Here is a 19,423-nt window from a genome sequence, read left to right on the forward strand (position 1 = left end):
GCACTATATAGTGAAGGCAGGGCTAGTTGAATGGAGATAAGAGTATTTTAAGGCAATATTCAGAATAATGAGCAGACTTTGCTGTAAATTTAAAAGGCCTGTGGCTCATATTGTGGAAAGAAAATCAACGTATTACTTGAGGTGATATAAACTATTTTCCCGTACTTAAAATGCAACTCCTGAAGAAAAGGAAAAAAAGATAATAAAATAAACCATGTCTGCAGTTAAACAAGATCCTTAAAAGAAAGTGCTGGATGTTGAATCTATATAATTATGAAAACCTCCAAATATCATCCACTAAAGTGGTGACAAGCAATCTTTAAAACATTCCCCAAGCCCTAATATCTGTATATCAAACCGATCCTGGAAACTGGGTACGCACACAATGATGAAGTCTACTCTTCCTAACTGCCATCTCATAAAAAGGAGAGAAACATCTAAAAAAAAGCTTGTTTCAACATACCCTCCCGGAGCACTTTTCTGGCCTCAACCCAAAGTAAAAAAAGAAAAGAAAAAAAAAAACAGCTCACAATCTGTGCTCCTGGGTGGGGGGAGGGTGTAGGGGGAGGGTGTCAGAGAGAGGGGAAGGACCTGAGGGAACAAGGTGTCTCCCTGCTGCACAAACTCAGCCTGTATAGCTAGTCAGTTTTTGGGACAGCGAAATTGGGTACAGTATGGGAGCGCAACGCTTTTCGATTGTCCCTAACTGGATTACTACGCTGGAGAGAGTTTGAGGACGAGGTGAAAAGTTTCAGGGAGAGCCTTCTCTGAGGACTTCTGGTAAGTTTTGCATTTGTTATTTCAGCTCTGTGGGGATCCAACTTGCTTGGCTGGTCTTCAGGTCTCTACTTGCTAAAGAAGCATCTATAATTAACAAAATAGTGTAACCTATGTGGCTCAGAGGTCCTTTAGACTGAATGACAATAGTAAAAATGGTTTAGTTGTTAACAGTTAAACACATCTCTACAGTTCATTAGAATAAACATTTAAGATTAAAACATTAGCAATGTTTTTTGATAATTGAGTGTTTTTTATTTCCTGTTTGACATTGCATTGCTCTCTGGGAGTAATGATATGGAAAGGGGAGTCACAGATTTTTATAAATATTTTTTGTTATACATATTATCATTTATGCTGTAACATCAAAGTCATGGAACACATTTAAAATGAGATTGTATTTCAGTATTACTGTAATAATTTGGTGTAATATGTAACATTACTTCTCTAACTATCTCTGCTCTCATAACTCACTTAAATTCATATTCATAACTCATCAATTAAATTCTTATAATCATTGATATGTATAGGTATTTTTCTGATTTTACTTTGAAAGCAAAAATACAGATATATTCTCTTTTTACAATATTTGAATATGCAGTTCAACATTTGGACTGCAACCATGTGTTTTGAAGCTTGACGTTATTCACAGAATGTAGTTTGTTCTGCAAAAGTTCCAGTTATTTTTTATAGCATGGCACATGCTGATAGCTAGTTTAACAGATTCGTTTGAAATGTCAGTAAAATGTGCACTCATCTGTCTTGCTGCGATCTCAGTTGGGTCATTTCAGCCTTCTGAAATTTTGATGGATGTTCTCCCACATAACCTTTGAAAGTCTGGTGTGAATTTTATGATCATTGCTTCCTATTCTGATTTATTGTTGATGTTGATTTAACAATCTTGTCAGTCTGTTTCTGTGTCTACAAGGAGCTTGTGTGGTAAACAGAAAAAATATAGTAAATGTGTTTCTTAAAAAAGTGACTTTTGCAAGTAACTCTGATTCTGGAGTTCATTGTGAACTTTTAAGCATGTGGATTTTCTACTCATGTTATTTAGGCTCTTACAAAAGTACTGAGCCCATTGAGCCACCATTAAGTATTTTCACCCGGCTATTCATTATTACGACCCCTCCCAACAATTTGGGTACTTATGTCCCAGTGGCATTTAGGTGTGGTTACAGTCAATTGCTTTAATCCACAGCTTGTTCAACAGTCACTCTTGGCAGATGAGTGACATGCTTTGGTCTACAACTACAAAGTATAATTGAAGATATTTAACCAGCACGCAAAATTTTCTCCCCTTGTGTCTGTAACTGAACATTCAAAAGTGTATGAGAAGAATTTACTTCTACAGTATTTCTCTTGATGCTTTGTTCGAATCAGGTTTATTTATGTGCAAACAAGAGTGGAAGAGAGGTAAAACATGACTGGTAACTGTGCTAACATACAGAGGTGGTAATGTCTGGGTCTCAAAAGAGAGGTGTGCACTGAAATGGAAGCATGGCCTTCTCCTCATCAAGCCCCACAACCTCCACGATAATGCTGGCAGTGCGACTTGTCTGGCTGAGTTTGTGTCAATATAGTGTAAATGTAACCGGATACTGACTCCTTCTCCATGTGTGCTAAGACCCACAGTCAGCACAGGCCAGGCTGATACTCCAGATACAGTGTCAAGTGTTGCTTTCTCTCTCAAGTAGTTTTGATCCTACATTGATTGAGCCCTTTTGACTTGAGCAGCACAACCAAGCAGAATAGCACCAAACAGAGTGGCAACAAACCTGTTTGTATCCTGTATCTGATTACTCAGGTCAGCCATTAAAATGCCTCTTTTGTGTAAAACGCACTGAGTAAAAACTTTTTTTTTAAACTAATGCTCAAATAAATTAGCTGATACTCTCAGATTAGGTGAAATTGAAGCCCTTCATTTCTTTTCCTTTAATGATACAATTACTCTGAAGTGTGAAGATGTATGTTCGAAAATAATAGGACATTCTATTAATTATACAATCCTGGAATTTATCCTTAAAACCAGGTAGTGAAGATTTTTAAGTATTTATAAAACTATATCAGCTCTTGTCAGTTGGGTGTTACAGTGTTTCCCTTGTTAAAAGACAGGTACTAGCAAGACATTGAGAGTGTGAAGCTTGCGAGTTTAAAATGGGTCCTCACTGCAGATCTTTTGATCTCGACCCCTCCAGCACTTTCAGTTTCATGCCGCGGTGGTATTTGCATAGGCAATACAAGGCTACAACCAGGCTACAGAAGACACAGGCACAGTAGAATTCAGATTGGAAGTTTGGCCTTCAAAACATAAAACCAGTGTATTAAAAGTGTATTAAAAATTGTATCTGCTCAAAAGTGAATCCCATAGGATAGTGGGAAATGGGTGTTGGTTGGAGCTTGTTTTTGGATAACAACAACAATAATAATAATAATAATAATAATAATAATAATAATAATAATAATAATGGAGATTTCTTACGTTCTAACAAACGATGCATTTTAACCATTCTTGTGGGAATCTGCGTATGTGTATGAAAGTAACAACGCTAAGCCCTCTAAATCCTCCAAAAAAGGTGCACATTTTGGCAAATGCTACAGCGATCAGGGCGATGTTGAAACGCGAATGCAGAAGGTCTGGTGCCTCGATGAACATGTGCCTACAGGTAGGCTGAGGCATGCAGCATTTCAACCCGAAGCTTACAGAGCTCACTGAGTCACTGTTTTAGCTGGGGAGGATTGCACAACCTTTGCCCGCCATTTAGATCCTTGTCATTCGATTTTTCCCAGGAAGAAAAAAGCATTTTTTCCTGGCCCTGCGCATGCACACTGTTTAAATTAAAGCAATAGGGCTGTGTAAAGTTATAATGTGGTCTAGACATTTAGACAACATTATTTGACATTTCTGACTTATTTTAGGCTTTCGATATACTCAGACCCATCACATTTAATTTCTTTGAAATGCAATGTGTAGTTATTTCTTTGTCAACACAGCCTTGTGCTTTTACACAATTATATCTGAAGCTCTATTATTTCTATTATTATTATTAGGAGAGTTATGGAGCTGTGAAACTGTTTACAGAAAGGCGACGAGTCAGATGTATATCCCCTCAGGTACATTTCCAGGCCAGGGAAGGGAAGATCAGTATCAGGGGGCCTAGGTGTTGATCAAAGTTGTTCAGAGAGGCTAGGCTCTGGAAGGTGGAGGGAAGTGGCAAATGATAACGGGGGTTTCATGGTAGTGGGTTGTTTATTTTACCATTGAGGGGCCTCAGATAAAATAAGACGGCTATCATTCCCTTCCCAGCTCAGTTACGCAAGATCTCAAACATATATGTTCAGATACATATACACAGAGTTCATTCTGCAGAACTCACTGGACTGTGTTCAGGAGTTAATTCATCAACAAAGTTAACCATGTTTGTTGTCTCAATCTCAAGTTTTAAGTTATAATGGCAAGTTTTCAAATTGGTTGAGTTTTGAATCTTTGCAATTAATGTTTTTAAAAAATCATTAAATAAATAAGCCTGTAAAACCTAAATATTATACTTCAGTGATTTAAAAAATTATGGCTGTGAAATGTTCTACATACATTATGTGGATAAAATAAATAATATCATTTCACTTGTTTTCCTTCCCAAACAATGACCCTATTTAAAACAAATTAGCACCAAACAGTCTTATGATGGAGTAGCACATGTACAGTAACTGTCACCCAGTTTTGACCTTTTCATACTAACCTCTTGGCAGCCATTATTAGAGGTTATGTGAACATGTACCTTTCCTTGAAAATGGCATTTTTAACAGAAGAATTCACTCAGGCAGTCAATCCCACTGTTACATGAAACTACTAAGAGGAGCTCATACAAGTGCTGGTACATTGAGGTTCACTATATTCTTGAAGAAAAACAAGCTCAGATCAAATCATGCACTGAAGTCAGTGCGTTCACATTACGATAAAACATGGGGAAACTGTTTGGGCCTCACTTATGGTTGTATCCTCTCGGGGTACTCTAAAATCTAAAAATTCCATAAAAATATATCCTTTTACTTCTTTATTTTTTAGGAGCACTAGACCTAGTTGATCACAATTTAGGCACAGCTCTTACAAACTGGTAGTGTTTGTTCAGTCACATACTGCCAAGATGGCTCCTGCTTGCAGCTGCCATGTTCCGTGTTCAAGCTTGCTATGTTGCTTATAATAGTATTCCCTCAATCCCCCATTCTTTCAAAAAAGTAAGTCAGCTTTATTTTCCTTTAATGGGAAAAATGATTACCCATCAGTTAGATGGAAGAAAACCAAGGGAAGTGTTAATTGTGTAAGTTGAAATGCAGAAGCAACAAATTTCAGTGCTGTTGCGGGTGCCCCATAAATAATCAGCTAATTGTTTTTTTTATATCGAATTAAGGCTTTGAAACAATAAACAATACTCTGAGGTTGCACATGAAAGAAAGACTCATTCATGTGAATGAACAGCACCTGCCTACCATGGCTCTGAGACCATTTTCAAGCTTAAACTGCATATTAATTGCCTTTATTTAAGGCATGCTGGAGCATGAGATAGAATGCCTTTCTACAAGTTTGCTTGTATCCATTGTTGACATGACTGGTGTTGCATTGTGTATTATATGAACACAATGCAGTGTGCAAAGCTGTAATCCTGTGCTGACACGTGAACACTTAGAGCAGTGGTTCTCAAACTCAGTCCTGGGGTACCACTGCATATGCTGGTTTTTGTTCCAGCTGCAATCCCAGAATTATATACAAGCTGTTAATCTTTTTTAATTAGGTGCTTTTCATGTTTATAGGAATTATTAACCCTCTTAGGCCACATCTTGTCAGAAATAGCTATTCATGTCATGAAATAGCTTGGCAAGTTATGCTGATTAGAATTTGTAATTCATGTTTCTATGGTATCAGATACAGCTTTTACAGAACATAACTCGAATGCATGTTCTAGCCTAGCAGAACACCTTGTTACAACAAGCATGCAGTTGGTGATATGAACTGTAATGGTTACAAAAAATCTACATATCGCTGCGGTTGAATACAAATATCTAGCTTGCTACATAGTCCTATGACTTACATGCAAATCTATAATAATATATATCCAACATACCCTATTGGACCATAGCACCACATTTAGCCTCTACTGTCTTTTAATTTTTGTACACCTTTGTTTTGATCTCTACGCCGCCAGAAACATGCAGAGGATAAACTTTTTAAAAAGTGCATGTGCTGCACATACAATGCAAGTGCACATACAAAAAGCGGCTTGTGGACATGCAATTTTACATTCACAACATTCTACATATTTATCTATATTTGGCTGTACTTTGCATAGTGTAGACCATGTGTTTTACTGAAAATGGAAAAAGAGAACATTTCAGCTGGAGAGAAGCATAATCATTTTTTTACTGATCACAGACACAGATACATCTTGTGGGTAAATATTGCTATACAGCCACTGCTTGATTGATTGATTGATTGATTGATTGACTGATTGATTGATTTTTTGTACCGAGGTGCAGGTCCATGACGAGCCATTGAATATGGGGACCACTGAAGCAGGCGTTCTGCTTGCTGTCATGGCAATCTCACTGCACATAGCAAGCTGTCACAGGAGCCTGGTGAAGGGCTACTCTCCTCTGAGCTTCACCAATCATCTGTACAATGCCACAATTTATGAGAACTCTGCCCCAAGAACCTACGTTGAAAGCGCCGTTAAAATGGGCATCGTTGTCACAGATGACTTCTGGGACATCAAATACAAACTGGTGGCTGGGGATGAAGACAACCTTTTCAAAACAGAGGAGGTCACAGTGGGAGATTTCTGCTTCCTACGGATAAAAACTCGCAGCAGTAATTCTGCTTCACTGAACAGGGAAGTAAGAGATAGTTACACACTCACCATCGAGGCCAGTGAAAGTACCTATGACTACCAGGCCAGGACAAAGGTGCTGATTCAAGTGCTTGACACCAATGACCTGAAGCCACTCTTTTATCCTGCCTCCTACAATGTCATTATCAAAGAGGACACTGTGCTGAAAACCAGTGTGGTCCAAGTCAGTGCCACCGATGCTGACATTAGCAGTAATGCTGACTTCTATTACACCTTTATTAGCAGATCACACCCCTTTGCAGTTGACCCCTTCACAGGTACGATCACCCTCATCAAGAAGCTTGACCACAGTCGAGCACGCAGGTATGAGCTCACAGTCTTAGCTGAAGACAGGACTAAGAAAATCTCAGGAATTCAGAAGTTTGGGAATGAGGCAAAAGTCATAGTAAATGTAGAGAAGGTCTCTGCCAAACCTCCAATAATCAAACCTGTCACTGTGATACCACAGAAGGAGGACGATGATATGCTATCTTTAAATGTGGCGGTCAAAGCTGGAGTGAAAGAGGTAGAAGCTTTGAATATTGTTGCTGGAGATCCACAGAAGTACTTTGAAACTATTCCATCCAGTCTGGAAGGTTACAACTTTGAGGTAGTCAACACCAGGAAGATAGACTGGTCACATAGCCCATTTGGTTTCAATATTTCCCTTCAAGCAAAAGACAGGAACAATCCTCCCATTCTTTCACTGATAAACGAGATCTATATTCCCCCTAGAAAACATGCCCCATTGAAATTTGAGAAGGAAGTCTATCATGTTATGCTAAGTGAATTTGCCCCACCAAAGAGTCACGTGGTCAGAGTAATGGTAACACCAAATCATGCTAATGTCACATACCACATCAGAAATAGCCCCAAAGGTTTCAAATTCAAGATTAGCCATAAGACTGGCCAGGTTGTAACCACAGAACATGTGGACTTCGAAACAAAGTCATACTACGAGTTTGATGTGGTGGCGAATCACGGAGAGGCGCACGCACATGTCATTGTTGACATCATTGATGAAAATGACAATGCCCCCAAGTTCACCAGTCCCTCATACCAAGGTACACTCCCAGAGAATGTGCCCATTGGCACTAGCATTTTAACGGTCACTGCTACGGATGGGGACATAGGCAATAATGGCTTTGTGACCTATGCCATCGCCAATACAGGTCCACTACCGTTCACAGTGGACCCATTCACAGGTGTCATCTCCACATCTGAGGAGATGGACTATGAGCTTATGCAGAGGTGGTATCACCTCAGAGTCTGGGCCTCTGACAGTGGAAGCCCCTTCAGCCATGTGAGCGAATGTGCCGTGACACTCATCATGAGTAACGTTGACGATAATGTACCTCTTTTTGAGAGGGTGGGGTGTAATGCCACCATCCCCCTGGACTTTGCAGTAGGAGAGACTATTGGGCTCATGTCTGCTGTAGACCTGGATGAACTGCAGCAAGTCAGGTACAGCATTGAGTCTGGTAATGAGCATGCCTTGTTCAATATTGACCCTGTGTCAGGGTCCATCAGGCTGGCTAAAGAGATTTCCTCATCCCTGTCAGCTGGTGAGAAGCCATCATTTAGCCTCAATATAACGGCTACAGATGGCATACATAGTGCTGTTCCCACTGTTGTTAGCATCACTGTCACAGGCACGGGCAGTGAACCCAGCATGCAGTGTCAGGAAATGGAGGTTTTCAAACAGTTGACAGAACGACTAATTCAATCTATAAAGCCTGAAATGACTCAAGAGGAGGACACTTTTTCAGATATCCATATAATTAACAGACACTCTCCTAAATTTGAGCCTGATTTGCCAAGCTCCATGGACCTCAGAGAGGACTTCCCATTGAACACTACCATCCTGCACTTTCGGGCTATGGATGCTGACACAGGCTTCAACGGAAAGCTTGTGTATGCCATCTCCAGCGGGAGCGAAGATGGGTGTTTCATCATTGATATGGAGACTGGAGAGCTTAAGCTTATTTGCCCATTGGATAGAGAAACAAAAGCTTTCTATATTCTGAACATTACCATCTATGATTTAGGGGTCCCACAGACATCTGCATGGAAGTTTTTGGCTGTGAATATTTTAGATGCCAATGATAATCCACCCATTTTTGATCAGTGCATGTATGTTCTGAGTATACCTGAGAACACAGAAGTGGATAAGAGCATCTTTAAAGTACATGCTGTTGATTATGATTTGGATGATAATGGAAGCATTAAGTATTCCCTTCTAACTTCAACCGAAACATTCAAGATTGACAAGCTAACTGGAGTACTGAAGGTAGCAGGCCAGCTGGATAGAGAAACAAATCCAAGGCATGACCTGAAGATTGAAGCAAGAGATCAGGCTAAAGTAGATGCTCAGCTTCTCTCTACAGTTGATGTTGTGGTGGTCTTAGAGGACATAAATGACAGTCCGCCAAAATTTGTGCCAAAGGTCTACAAAATTCAAGTCCCAGAAGATGTACCCTTAGGAACAGTTCTATTATGGGTTGAGAGCTATGACTTAGATCTCGGTGCTGGGGGAGAAATTAGTTACAACCTGAAGAACACTGAGAATGGGGCTTTTTTCATTGACACATCAACAGGCTGCTTGACACTTGAGAAGGAAATGGACTTTGAGAGGAAGCAGTTTTACAATCTAACTGTGCGGGCAGTGGACCACGGACAGCCACGATCCTTGTCTTCCTCCTGCTTCATAGAGGTTGAGGTGTTGGACGTCAATGAAAATCTCAATGCCCCAGCATTCTCCTCATTCGTCTACAAGGTACCTGTGATGGAGGATGCGGCAGTGGGCACCTCAGTGGTCACTTTGACTGCAGTTGACAGAGACCTGGGAAAAGATGGAGTTGTGAGATACCATATCCATGATGGAACAGGATTAGGAATATTCACCATTGATGAGGAAACAGGTAAACCTTAACTAACCTAGCACATAAACACTAATGTGTAAATGTTAGAAGGTATACCATCCCCTGAGCACTAATAATAAGCTCAAAGGTAGAAGTCCAAGGGCACAGATTCCATCAATTCTCCATGAAGGGAGAACAGTGATGTAAAATGAATGCTGAAAAAATTAATTCAAACCACAATGGTTTTCTTTTCTGTTTCTGGTCATGCATTCTTTGTACAGCATCTATTTTGACTACCCATTGAAATGAATAGTCCTGCGCATGTTAGGCTATGTTCCAAAAACTTTGCTGTAATTATCAAGATAATTTTACTCTTACTCTTTTATATTGTGCACCTGTTACATCACAACCCTTAGATACTCCAAGCTTGAAAAAGTGTGATGAGTTGATTCAAAGACACAGGTGCAATGCATTTATTTTCAAATTTAATAAGATCTATTTTGCTTTCAAAAAGCGTAACAATCACTATGACATTTTTAAAAAATGGGTGCTGTGCATCACCTGTAAACAAGAGCTAAAGTAAATAGTATTTTGTGCCTTGTGCTTTTGCAGGAGTTATTCGGACTGCAGAAACTTTGGACCGGGAAGCCATTTCACACTATTGGCTTACAGTTTACGCCACAGATCTTGGGACTATACCCCTAGTTTCCTGGACAGAGGTGTTTGTTGAAGTGATGGATATTAACGACAATCCCCCTGAGCTCTCCCAACCTATATACTTTGGCTCAGTGCTGGAAAATTCACCTAAGGGCAAGTCTGTGCTGAAAGTGGAAGCCACAGATGCTGACTTAAACTCAGAGGAAAAACTCACCTTCCAGACTGTGGACACACAGCGAATGTTTTCCATCAACACCAAGACAGGTAAATGAATCTCTGCTTGCAGGTTAATCTGCACTGAATTTGAGGGATGCATGTCCTCAGAAGATGTAGGTGATAATAGTCATAATAATAGTCTGAAAACCCACTTTCTGATGTGTGGTGTATAGCCAAGAAAGGAATATATGCATCCTGTTTTATATTGCATTAGTTTTGTACCTTTGTTTTATTTCATTTGGGGTTTATAAACCAAAATGGTGTCATAATAGTTTAGTTTATTTAACAAGATACGATACGCACAATCCTCTGTCCCCATCTAGCTAGGAGGATACATGATTGACCTTTTAAATCTAAATTGTTTCATGTTACATGTCTCAACACAAAGACTGGATTTACATAGGTGTGCCTCAAGACATACAGGCTTGTGTGTTACAAATGTAATTCCTGTTTCTTTTTCATTAATATACCACATATGCTGAAATTCCCTATTTAAATCAATGATAGTTCGGTAGTAGAGGCAAGGCCACCCAGCAGACAGATCGAAGCACATAATATTCAATAAGTCACTTTAAACATACTTTAAACATCCAACCATGCATATTGAAGCCAGTGGACATGACCTAGCTTGGTCTTTGAAGTGCTGGTGAATTAGAACAGCATAAACTTGCATCACAAGCTTGAACTTGTTCATCCCCAATTTATAATCTTTTGGCTGCTCCGACAGCCCCACCCCAGGCCAACACTTATGGATTATGGAAAGAAAGGTTTCCAGTAATGCTTAGAGGACACAAAAGCTACTGGTTCTCGAGAATATTCACATAAATACCAATTTACTAAAGAGAGAAAAGGTCCCACACAGCACAGGGGGTTTAACCTATTTTAAAATGTTGGGCAATGCAGCGAAATGTTAGCCAATGCAGAAGATAATGTGACATGCTGCCATTGCTGTTTTGATTGTTAAAGTTTTAGAAAGCTGTGTGTCTTCTCTTGTCAAGACACATTTTTCAAAACTCTTTATTCTTCCTTTATAATAGGATGTTTTTGTGATGTATTTAAGCATTTAAGTTGAATTCTGAAATTCATGTTTTTTAAATGAAAAATTAGTCTTAACATCTGCATTCTATATTAAAGTGATTTAATTTCTGGCTGTGAAATACCCCATAATGACATGTAATAGTGTCTATGCCTTGTGTTATGCCTTGTAAGACTCATTTTCCATGGTAATAGGAGATGTGTGGGCAAAGAAAAAAAAAACGATTTTGAGAGAGAGTGCAGATATCAAACTTTAATTCACTAACAGTGTAGAAAAACAACAACTCAAAGCTACTCACAAATAAAATTGCCTTGATGTGAAATTTCTTCAGGGGGGGAAAAATCCTCGGTTATTTGAGCTGGAGGGGAAATGACTCACTGAGTGAGAGGGACGGGTGTCTGACTCAAGCCACGAGCCCAGTGGTAAACTCACAGCAGAGCAGGAACAGACAAAGAACCAAATTGTCATTTACATAACTGTTGAAGCATTGCCCCGGATAGATACTCTGTATTTACATATTAATGGGAAAGTTAGAGGATATGTCTCAACAAGGAGAACCTATGACTTGATCTGTGGATATAAGCGACAGGACCTCTGCAGACACTTAGCTGTCATAGGGAGAGAGAGTTGTTTGCTGGAAGCTACAGCTCTAAACAGAGAAGCGTCAATTGTTGAAGTAAAACAGCAGTGCATAGGTTATAAAGTCGTGGCACAACTGTGTTCTTAGCCTGTGGCTAATGACAAAAACACACTTTCTAATGGGCCCACTGAAAGAATCCCCTGCCAAGTGAGAAAACAAACACACAGGAGGATTTGTCTGGAGTGTCATAAAGGCTAAATTACCCCGTGAGATTTGTCTCCCCCCCCTCCAACTGCAGCTTCTCACTCAAGTGTTTATTGGCCTGATGGTAAATTAACCTTTCACCTCTATATCCTTTCCCCAAGAAGTGGCGCCAGCAATATATAGCATAGCCCTCATATTTTCACATCAATAACCAAAACCATCGCCAAACCTGTTCTGTGTTTGGTGCAGTGTCTGCCTTTGATCCAGGGAATACCTGTGTGTCGATTCGGAGGAGGAGCATTAGCTCCTGAAAAGAAGCGCAAAACTTATGAGTCAGGAAGGAGTCATGAGTGCAGTTGATTCACTTGTACCTCTCTATAGACTAGAAGCTTCTAGTTTCTTTACCCCCCGGGAATTTCTGGGTTTCGAGCCACGCTGATTATTGACTTTGGGGTGTGGCTTAGAACACAGTTTTGTGAAAATAACTAGGCTAGGCTCCCAAAGGTTTAATACTTCTCTCAAGAACTGTAAAGTTAGATAAACACTGCAAATGAAAACTGCTTTGGTGAGAGGAGAGAGTGAGATGGAGAGACAGGTGGATTCTCAAGCCCAAGCCTCAGTCTCATCAGTGATCACCCTCCCTTCCTTCCTGTTTTTGTTTATTTAGGTGTCATCACCACTCAGGCTGTCTTGGACCGTGAACAGAAAGCAGAGCACATCATTGAGGTGAGGGCAGAAGCTTCTTTCCTGTTTTACTGCTATGCAGAGAAGTTACACCAAACAGCTTAGCAGCAGCATCAGGTAACATTTTCTAAACTGATGGAGGGCTGCCCTTCAACACTATAACAGAAAAATGTATGTGACCTGGAATTGCCAGGATAACTAAGACGGCTCACTCTTTCTGCTTTAAAAATAATATATTTTGCCATCCAAAGAATGTAAAGAAGAAAAATGCTTTTATGAGGATCTTCTGACAGTGATCCCCATAGCGATGTGATAAATACTCTCACAAATTTACAGCCTCTGGCCAAGTCTCCAAATTTCTGGGTGCAAACCACCACTTTCTGTACAACACCTGTGAGAGTGAGAATTTCCTTTGAATATTAGGTTACAGATTAAGCCACATTTTTGCATAGCTTTGAAGCACTGGAAGAAGTCCTTATACAACCCCCTCTATTCATTCTGTTCTGTTCTATCAGTTGCCAGCAATACAGGCCTTTGGCTAAAAGAAAGCATTCCATTGTGGCTACTGTAGCCTTGATAAAACTTATATCCCAGCTGGCGTTTTAATTTCATTTGTGCCCATTTAGCTGTCAAAGAACTGTTAAATGTCTGCATTTGTAGTGATTTAACTACCTGAAGACCTGAGGTTGGGAACTCCTAAAGGGCCATATCTGAGTCTGGATTCTCTAATTTAACTTACCCATTTATTAAAATAATCAAGCATTTTACCTACATCTATTTTTAACAGCTGAATGCTGGCCCCTGTATGAAACCTTTTACTATGGTGTTACATATGGAGGAACAGTTATGTATACAGCTAACACGCTCATTGAGGTTATATGGTAGAAACAAACACATGCATTTCCTACAGAAAACATTCTAGAGCTAAAGGTGCTGCTTTACACTCATGAGACAAGAATCTGCAGCCCCTTAAAAAGCCCCTTGTCACTTAGAAGCAAAACCAAAAACACAACAGTAGACTGTACTTGCATTACCTACCAAAATATTTCAGACATGTATACATTCAGAATTGGAATTAGGCATAACATAACTTAAGTTAATCGTTGATAAACAGGCCTTTTTGGAGACCTTTGAGGACCTGTAAACAAACAGGCTGGCACTCCAAATGGAAATCTGAAAGCGCAAATTAGACAGCAGAGATATGAGAAAAGATTTCTCTGTACATCTAAGCGAGTGTTTTGACTGTTGTGTTTTGGCTGAAATCTAGACCCCCCCCCCTCAGCAGTCATTACAGCTTGTGAGCTGAAGTGATCCGTGTACGCTGGAATCTAAGGTCACGCCAACTGCAGAGACAAATAACCCCGACTGCTTTCCCCTTTCAGGTGATCGTGTCTGACAATGGCACCCCGGCCTTGCGCTCCACAGGCACCGTGGTCATCCAGGTGCTGGACGAGAATGACAACAGCCCCCAGTTCAGCCACAAACTCTCCCAGGTGAAGCTGCCCGAGAGGCAGGGTGTGACTGAGCCACAGGAAGTGTACAGGATGGTTGTCCGGGACGACGACGAGGGGCCGAACGCTGAGGTCACATTCAGCTTGGAGAATGACTTGGAGCACAAGTTCAATATCCATCCTACAACTGGCATGGTGTCCTCTAAGGGTGACTTTGGACATGGAAACTACACTATCCTCACGGTACAATGCCACACTCCCCTTAAATTGTTTGTTTTCTGTGCTTTCAGCCAAATCCAGGATTTGACAGAAATCCTACCCATTACTAGTTTTTGAATTTTTCTTGTATTATATAAAACATATAATGTAATGATTTGTTGTATTTTTATAATTTCTGTAATATATGAGATATATGGAAGACTGAATTCAATTGATAATTGCAGAAACTGCATATAGGAGATGGTATTTCAATATTACTCTCTACCTTGCTTGTCTTGTTTTTACCGGGTTAAGAAAATAAACTTCAAAAATAATAAAATTGGTTTACTTTAATATTTATATATTTATACACTCACGCATATGTGGGATCATTAAGGATTTAGTATCATCCATCGATATGCATTTATGAATATTGTTACATATTGTATGTAATTCAATCTCAGATCAAAGCAACAGACCATGGAAGCCCAGCAAGGAAGTCCACAGCTCGCCTTGATATTGAGTGGATTCCAAAGCCAATGGCCACCTCTGAAACACTGGCCTTTGACGAGCCACACTTTAACTTTGCTGTCATGGAGATGGATCCTGTCAATCATATGGTGGGGATAATCAGCACTGACAGAATTGGCAGCCTCCTCTGGTTTGACATCATAGGTGAGGAACATTTTTTTTGTGTACTGATGTCGAGTACTTTATTTTGCATTACTGAAAAAATAGCAAAGCAAAAAATAATAAATAAATAAAAGCATATTGAATAATCAGTATAATTATCTTGATATTATATAATGTTAACAGACTATAATAATAATAATAATAATTATTATTATTATTCATTTAGATAATTTCATACAATAGACTGCAACCCAAACCCCATTGCAACCCCATACAATACAGTACATTGCACAAAAAGAGGGATACGATCATTGCAACACAGGAATAAAATAATAATAGATGAAGTCATAAAATTGTTAAAAATAAAAGAAAGATAAGTATTAAGTGCAGTGACATGGCAGCAAGCCATGGAACAACAACATAAAATACAATTATTAATTAAGAGAAATTGGAGAATAATTAAAGAATGAAAGGCAAACTAATTAAAAAGGCCAATCCTTTTCAGGATTTGCGCCAGCTTCTGCTCTTAATTATTTATTTAGCTCAATCCTATTTTGACCTGACATTTGAATAAGCACCGGCTACAGCCGTGGACTACAAATGTAACCTAAAATGTTTTCCTGTACTCAAGTACAGGAATGAACTGCCGTAGTTTATAGAACTGTAAAACTAAGGTAAATGTTTGGAACAAAAACCAGCACAGAGACCGAACCTCCAGGACTGGAGTCGTGCACATAGTGATATTACATAAATACGCATGGCGAGTTTTAACCCAGTACCATCACAAGATCAAAACCTTTTCATTTCCATTCATGAAAGTACTCCCATGTTGCCTGACAACTGTTGCGCTCAAGGAATGAACGTGACCTGGTTAGGTTACATGGGAATGGGGACTGTCAGAAGACCGCCCCAGAGAAGATCTCAGCCTGTGGGTGTTGCCTCTGCCAGGGGGTTCCTCTGATGACAGGCCAGTGCTCTGTGAGCCTGGCGCGGATGAGCAAGTCATCACTCTCCTGGCATGGAGTGATCCTGGCGGCATCTTTACCACCCACCTGGTACAATCCACCCATGCTTGTAGAGGTGGGGGGTAGGGATGGTGTTTACAGCAGAAACAAACAAAAAATTGTGCTGAAATAAAAATTAAAAAAAATTCCTTTCAAAAAGTAAGTAAAAGTAATCCTGAACTAATTGTTATATTAGTTCCGCAGATATTGTAAAGATCGTATTGCAATATGTATTATTACATATCTGTTAAAAGTGTGTCTTCCTGATGGGAATGTGAAAAAGTTTAGTACATTTTGTAAAAGTCCCATGCAGTCTGGATCAAACTTCACAATTATGACTGGGCTGATAAATACTTTTCCAACCGTAACAACTGTATGGAAGAAGACATGTATAAACCCCCATACTTCTTCTCTGACTGTGGTGGAAGCATTCCGGCCTCCCCATCTAGAGGAGTCAGTGTGAAATCCCCATCATTATATGTTATTTTGAGATTTTATACAGTCAGGAGGATACGTATGTGTGTGTGTGTGTGTGTGTGCATGTATGCGTGCGTGCACTTTTTTGTAATTAAATTCAAAGTAAAATCTAATTGTGAAAGTAATGACATAAAATAATCTGATGACAAAATAGTCTCAGAATCATCACACTACTGCTCTGGTGAGATAAAAAGAGATAGATGCCTCTTTAAAATAATGAAGCCATTGAGCCTCCAAGAGGCAGATTTCTTCATAAACACCATCTGGGAAAACAAGCATGACTCCGCTCCCACTGGTTGCCACGTCTGTTCTGGGCATTGCTCTGCCAAATGTTTCCCCTTAAACAATGGCATCTACCCGTGGCGTGCATCCTCGCCAGGGGACCCTCTCATGTGACCTTGCACCGTTTGTTAATTCACGTGGGGATACTGATGAAGATGGATGCCTTGTTGGCTTGTTGGTGGGTATCGGAGGACATTGGGCCACTCCATAAGACCTGTCATTATATAACAGAGGGTGGGGGGAGTGGCAAGGTTCCTTTCAGAATCAGATTATGTCATTTCAAAAGACTGGAATATACTGTATCTTAATGATTAGATCTCATGGATAAACAAGTATTTTAGTACTTTGTATGTTGGCGTCTACATGTGACATTTGTCAGATTAGGGCAGGGGAGTGTGGTTTTTGCCCTCCCTGGGCCAAAAGTATATGTTAAAAATAGATACACGCAGAAGTCCAAAGATATTGTTTCCAGGCTCCCAAGAGGGCATTGGGCTTAAGGACCATCTGTATCCTGCAGGGGGTGATGATGAGCTGGATTTTGACATCGAGAAGGACACTGGGACTATCATGATCGCCAGGCGCTTGGATGCAGCAAAAAGGTCCAGCTACAACCTGACAGTGAGGGTGACAGATGGGTCCCAGACCATAACCACGCAGGTTAGAGCCCCACTCTGCTCGCATTCTGTCCAAACAATGTTGCTGACACAACATTCAAGAACATCAAGGCAAGCATCTCTAAGGCAGTGCAATTATCTGTGAACAACATAACCCTAAAAAGGCATCCATCACGCTTGTCATACATGTGACCTGTAATTTGGAATACAGCATTGAACATATATAGTTTTTATCTTTCAGCTTGGCCATGACTTTTTTCAGGAGGTATTTCCTGCCTTTGTTATGAAAGTATGAAGCAGGCCACTAAATATGACATAAAAGTTTATTTTCTTTGCCATAATGTTATTTGGGGTAGTTCAACAGCATGGTTGCTCTACTGAGTAATAATGTGTATTTGATTGAACTCTCAGGCTTACATACGTGTGGTGGACATGAATGGGCACCGGCCCATGTTCCTCAAGAGCCAGTATGAGGTGAGGGTCCCAGAGGACACTGCCCCCTGGAAAGACATCCTGCAGATCAGTGCTGAAGACAAAGACTTCAACAGCAGGCTTCTTTACACCATCCACAGCAGCATCCAACCAGAGAGCATCCGTCACTTTCAGCTGGACCCCAACAGTGGAGTTCTTGTCATAAAGGAAAAATTGGACTTTGAGACCTTACCTGTGCACACCCTCATTTTTATGGTATGATGGCCACTGTGTTTCATTGTGTGGTACCATTTAACATGTCTGCTTCAGTCTCCTTCAGGTCAATGTGAAGCACACAGTTAAAATGACCATAGCTCAGTGTGTGAATGAACAAAGCATAACTAATACTGAAAAGGGTTGGCTCTGCAGTGGACATTTCGTTTATGTAACTTTCATATCTTTAAATCTGAAAGCTCCAGGCTGACATTGTTGACCTAGAACATAAATAAAGAAGAGTAATGTCACAGAGAGCTCAAGCATGGTTGCAAGTGATTTATTGACAGTCAAAGCTAAGTGCAAAAGTACAAATAAAAATGCTTAGATCTTTCTGGTTTGTTCATAGTCTTTACCAACTGAGAAACAAAATTCCCAGATCCAAGGTAAATACAATGTATCTCTGCAAATGTAGCAAATATTATGTGAAATAAAATTAACCCCTCATTGCTGTCACAGGTTCGAGATCAAGAAATCCCCATGAAGAGGAATTTCGTAAAGGCTGTTGTCTATGTGGAGGATTGCAATGACCATTCTCCAGTGTTCATGAGCACACGATATGAGGCTAATGTGCTAAACCTGGCAGCCATTGGGACAGAGGTGCTGCAAACTAAAGCTCTGGACAAGGACACGGGCAGCAACGCTGAGATTGTCTACTCATTTCACTCAGGTATAGACACATGTTTCTTATAATTTGCCTTTCCGGTGATATGTGCAGTTGTATTCTATGGTCTTTTATGACAGTAAAGAGACTTATGAACAGCTATGTGGTCAGGTGACCGCATGCAGAAAAAAGACTACCCTTATGACTTTATTTGACTGAGAATAGTTATATTATAATATTTTTAAGGTAGAAATCCTACATAGTATACCTTGAATGTGTTTTATTTTATTATGAAGATTAATTTTAAGAAAAACTTACTAATGAGAAAAAAAACATTTTTTCTCAATATATACTGGGGAAATTTTATTTACTGCACAACTGAGATGTCTGATCATCACATAATTTTTTGGTTTTATATTTTTTTTAGATGTATTTATTTTTGTATTTTCTTTTGATCTTTAGAGGTGATTGCTTGTTTTGATTGTGTCAGAGGAAGGTCCTAAAACATAAAATCCCTGGTTTGCACTATAACCTTTCAGTACTGGAATTATAAGTCTCTGATTTCAATTGCATTTAGTT

General features: G+C 39.8%; 1 protein-coding gene across 2 annotated transcripts in view; it reads left to right on the forward strand.

Moving 5' to 3' along the window:
* Positions 1-587: 587 nt before the first annotated feature.
* fat2 (FAT atypical cadherin 2) overlaps positions 588-19,423 on the forward strand; it is a 46,438-nt gene continuing 27,602 nt past the window's right edge. Inside the window, exons 1-9 of one of the 2 annotated variants that reach the window (XM_064328064.1) lie at positions 588-780; positions 6,304-9,580; positions 10,133-10,441; positions 12,881-12,939; positions 14,280-14,591; positions 15,011-15,221; positions 17,460-17,599; positions 17,968-18,243; positions 18,700-18,910. In XM_064328064.1, the coding sequence (XP_064184134.1) occupies positions 6,331-9,580; positions 10,133-10,441; positions 12,881-12,939; positions 14,280-14,591; positions 15,011-15,221; positions 17,460-17,599; positions 17,968-18,243; positions 18,700-18,910 (4,768 nt within the window). In that variant the 5' untranslated portion in view covers positions 588-780; positions 6,304-6,330. The remainder of the gene's footprint in view (positions 781-6,303; positions 9,581-10,132; positions 10,442-12,880; positions 12,940-14,279; positions 14,592-15,010; positions 15,222-17,459; positions 17,600-17,967; positions 18,244-18,699; positions 18,911-19,423) is intronic. The other variant, XM_064328062.1, reaches the window with a different exon arrangement.

This window comes from Anguilla rostrata, chromosome 3, assembly GCF_018555375.3.
Source record: "Anguilla rostrata isolate EN2019 chromosome 3, ASM1855537v3, whole genome shotgun sequence".
Lineage (NCBI taxonomy): Eukaryota > Metazoa > Chordata > Actinopteri > Anguilliformes > Anguillidae > Anguilla > Anguilla rostrata.